This window comes from Grammomys surdaster, unplaced genomic scaffold, assembly GCF_004785775.1.
Source record: "Grammomys surdaster isolate TR1022 unplaced genomic scaffold, NIH_TR_1.0 124836, whole genome shotgun sequence".
Lineage (NCBI taxonomy): Eukaryota > Metazoa > Chordata > Mammalia > Rodentia > Muridae > Grammomys > Grammomys surdaster.
Window position 1 is genome coordinate 383,861 of NW_021619779.1, and position 2,946 is coordinate 386,806.

Consider the following 2,946-nt stretch of genomic DNA (forward strand, 5'->3'; position numbering starts at 1 on the left):
ACACACACACACACACACACACACACACACACACACACACACACACACACACACACAAAACTACTCACAGCACGTTCCTGCTTCCGCTTTTTCTTCTGGGCTTTGCTCTGCTGAGAGACAAAGATCAAGTCAGTGTGGGGACAACTGGTCAGGCTGACTGTCCCCTAGGAATATCCCTGTCCTCACGAAGGAGGTGGGAAGGTTGGGAGCATCGTGACCCTCCACATCTGGAGTGGCATAAGGTACCCTAACGTCTATAGATGGCTCAAGAGAGCAGCTGTGGGGTGTGTATGTGTCTGACCAGGAAGATGGTGGTGCCATAGCCAGTGGTGCTGGAGGATGAAGATGCGTTAGGGTGTGCAGGGCAAGGCCAGGGATGGGTGTGTGACTAAATGGGAAGGGCTGGGCCAAGCAAGATGGAGGAGGCACAGGTAGCTGCTGCACAGGCAGGATCTGGAGGCAGGGGTGTGGGGGTGGAGCTGCCTACCTTGGCAGGCTCAAAGTCGGTCTTGTTGTAGCTGCGGGTGAACTCATCCAGCAGCGACTGGAAGACATTGAGGACCAGGTTGGTGTCCTTCTGCCCACGCTCGGCAGCCAGGTTACTGACAACGATCTGGTAGTTCTCCATCAGGTCCTTGTAGCCCACATGGATCTTCCCATTCTGTAGGAACATGACAAGGTGTCCTCACAACCTAGCACGGAGCTGGCTGATGGGGAGCATGGCTGGGCTGTGGAGTGGGGCTGGGAAGGTGTGGGCCGCTGGGGTGGGGCCACCACGCACAGGGACAGAATACATGGTCTTGATGTTGCTCCTGAAGCGCTCAGTGGCCTCAATGAACAAGCTTTCAATGGGTGTCTTCTGTGAGCGAAGGTCGTTCACCTGCAGGGAGAGGGTGATCAGGGTTGCTCACTCTTAATGCAGCCATGAGACCTAGGGCATCTAGAAACCTCTAAATGGAGTACAGGTCAGGCAGGTGGCTGGGGAGAGGCTGGTCCACAGGTTATGGAATAATCCTGCACTGGTCTCTTGCCCTGCATGGCTGGTTCTAGATTACAGGTCATAATGTGCACACGCATTTGAAGATGCTGACAGGACAGGATCCTGAGGGGGTTTGCAGTACTTAAACGGAACCTAGGCCCTTAGGCAGGTAAGGCAAGCATGTATCACTCAGTCAAACTCTAATTCTTCACAGAGTATTCTTTTGGAATAGTTTGGCCTGGAACTTGTGACTGCAGCTGTGCATTTCAAGCAGGAACAGCCAGCTGAGGTGCACTGTGTAGGAGAGCCCTGCACACACTGCACACAGGCTCTCATCAACACTCTACAGCCCTTTGCCTGAAGCTTATGGGATAGGACAGTTGCAGATTGCAACATGGCTTCCCTACACATCCGGGAGTAAGGCTCACACTAAAATGAAGACGGACGCATCGTTCCCCATGCTGACTTCAGATTCAGGATTTAGACCTTCCTTTAAAAATAACTTTAGGTGAGCTGGGTGTTGGTGGCCCATGTCTTTAATCCCAATACTCGGGAGGCAGAGGCAAGAGGATGTGAGTTTGATACTAGCCTGGTTTACAGAGTGAATTCCAAGACAGTTAGGGTTGTTATACAGAGAAATCTACCTCAAAAACCACAAACCACCACAACAAAACACTTGAGGAACTCAAGTTAAGAGAGATGGCTGTTTTTACAGAGGCCCTGGGTTTGATTCTCAGCACCCACATGGGAGCTCAAAGCCACCTGTAAACTTCAGCTTCAGGGAGATCTGATGCCGTCCTGTAGTATCCGTGGGAACTGCATGCATGCAGTGTACATATACATACAGCAAAAATACCGCAACATATTGTTTTTTTAATCTAAAGGAGTTTGTTTGTGTGTGCATGCATGCATGTTACAGCATGAATGGAGGTCAGAGGACAACCGTGGAAACTGTCATCCCAGTGGGTCTGGGCATCAGACTCAGGTCATCAGGCTTGGCAGCAAGTGCCTTTAGTCACCTTTCCTTTTTTCCATAGACCTCATCATGTGCCCAGTTGTCTGGAGCTCAGGTCTGGCCCGAGTGTTACAGAGTCTCTGTGCTCAGCATCCTTGGAGTCTTCTGTACTGTTTAATCCCCTAATGTTGTGGGCAGAACGCAGGCCTTAGGGAGGAGCAGCCACTGACCTGCACTGTCTCTAGCCTGGGCATGGCTATTGACTGACATCCCAGTGGCTGACCTTGTTGAGCAGGAACTCGTCCAGAAACTTGAGCTCATTGGCATTAGTGATTTTACGGAACACCGACTCTCGCCACTTCTCGGACACTGTGATCTGGCCAACCTTGCGATTTCGGTTCTTCTTCCCTTTCAGAGGCTTCTCGCCTGTGGTGTGGCGGTACTGCTGGCTAGATGGCACTGCAGGAACGTGGGGCAGTTGGAGGCAAGGTCGGAAATGGGCACCCAGGTGCGTACCCAGGTCCATAGGCATGACTCTAAGGTCAGGTCCTATGCCCAGGGCTGAGATCCTGCTACTTGGACCTCACAGCTGTGGGTACGGCCAGGCAACTGCTCCTGGAGGTTAAGGGGAACCAACCGTCTAGAGTCTTCCTGGCCAGGGCCTCCTGTGCAGCCTGCCCTCCACTGCCCTCTGTCTCCTCCACACCCTCCAGGCTGGGCTTCTTATCCTTGGCTTTGTGCAGGAAGAGCCGCTTAAATGCAGATCTGCAGGAAAAACAAGCGTTTCTTTTTAACTTTCATTTTTATTGATGGGTGTGAATGTGTCTGTGGGAGGTCTGCTATGTGAGTATAGCACCTTTGGAGGCCCAAGGAGGGTGTAGGGTCCCTCTGGGTTACAGTGACCAGATGTGGGTGCTACCAACTGAACGCAAGTGTTCTTAACCACAAAGTCATCTCTCTAGTCTTCTCTCTCTCTCTCTCTCTCTCTCTCTCTCTCTCTCTCTCTCTCTCT

General features: G+C 51.9%; 1 protein-coding gene across 16 annotated transcripts in view; it reads right to left on the bottom strand.

Moving 5' to 3' along the window:
- The window catches only part of Myo9b (myosin IXB), a 74,798-nt gene that overhangs the window by 6,345 nt on the left and 65,507 nt on the right, over positions 1-2,946 (bottom strand). For 10 of the 16 annotated variants that reach the window (XM_028784812.1, XM_028784808.1, XM_028784803.1 and 7 more), the window contains 5 exons: positions 2,572-2,699; positions 2,218-2,393; positions 782-880; positions 488-661; positions 69-110 (listed from right to left, as the gene is read on the bottom strand). In XM_028784812.1, the coding sequence (XP_028640645.1) occupies positions 69-110; positions 488-661; positions 782-880; positions 2,218-2,393; positions 2,572-2,699 (619 nt within the window). The remainder of the gene's footprint in view (positions 1-68; positions 111-487; positions 662-781; positions 881-2,217; positions 2,394-2,571; positions 2,700-2,946) is intronic. The other 6 variants (XM_028784816.1, XM_028784814.1, XM_028784810.1 and 3 more) reach the window with 1 other exon arrangement.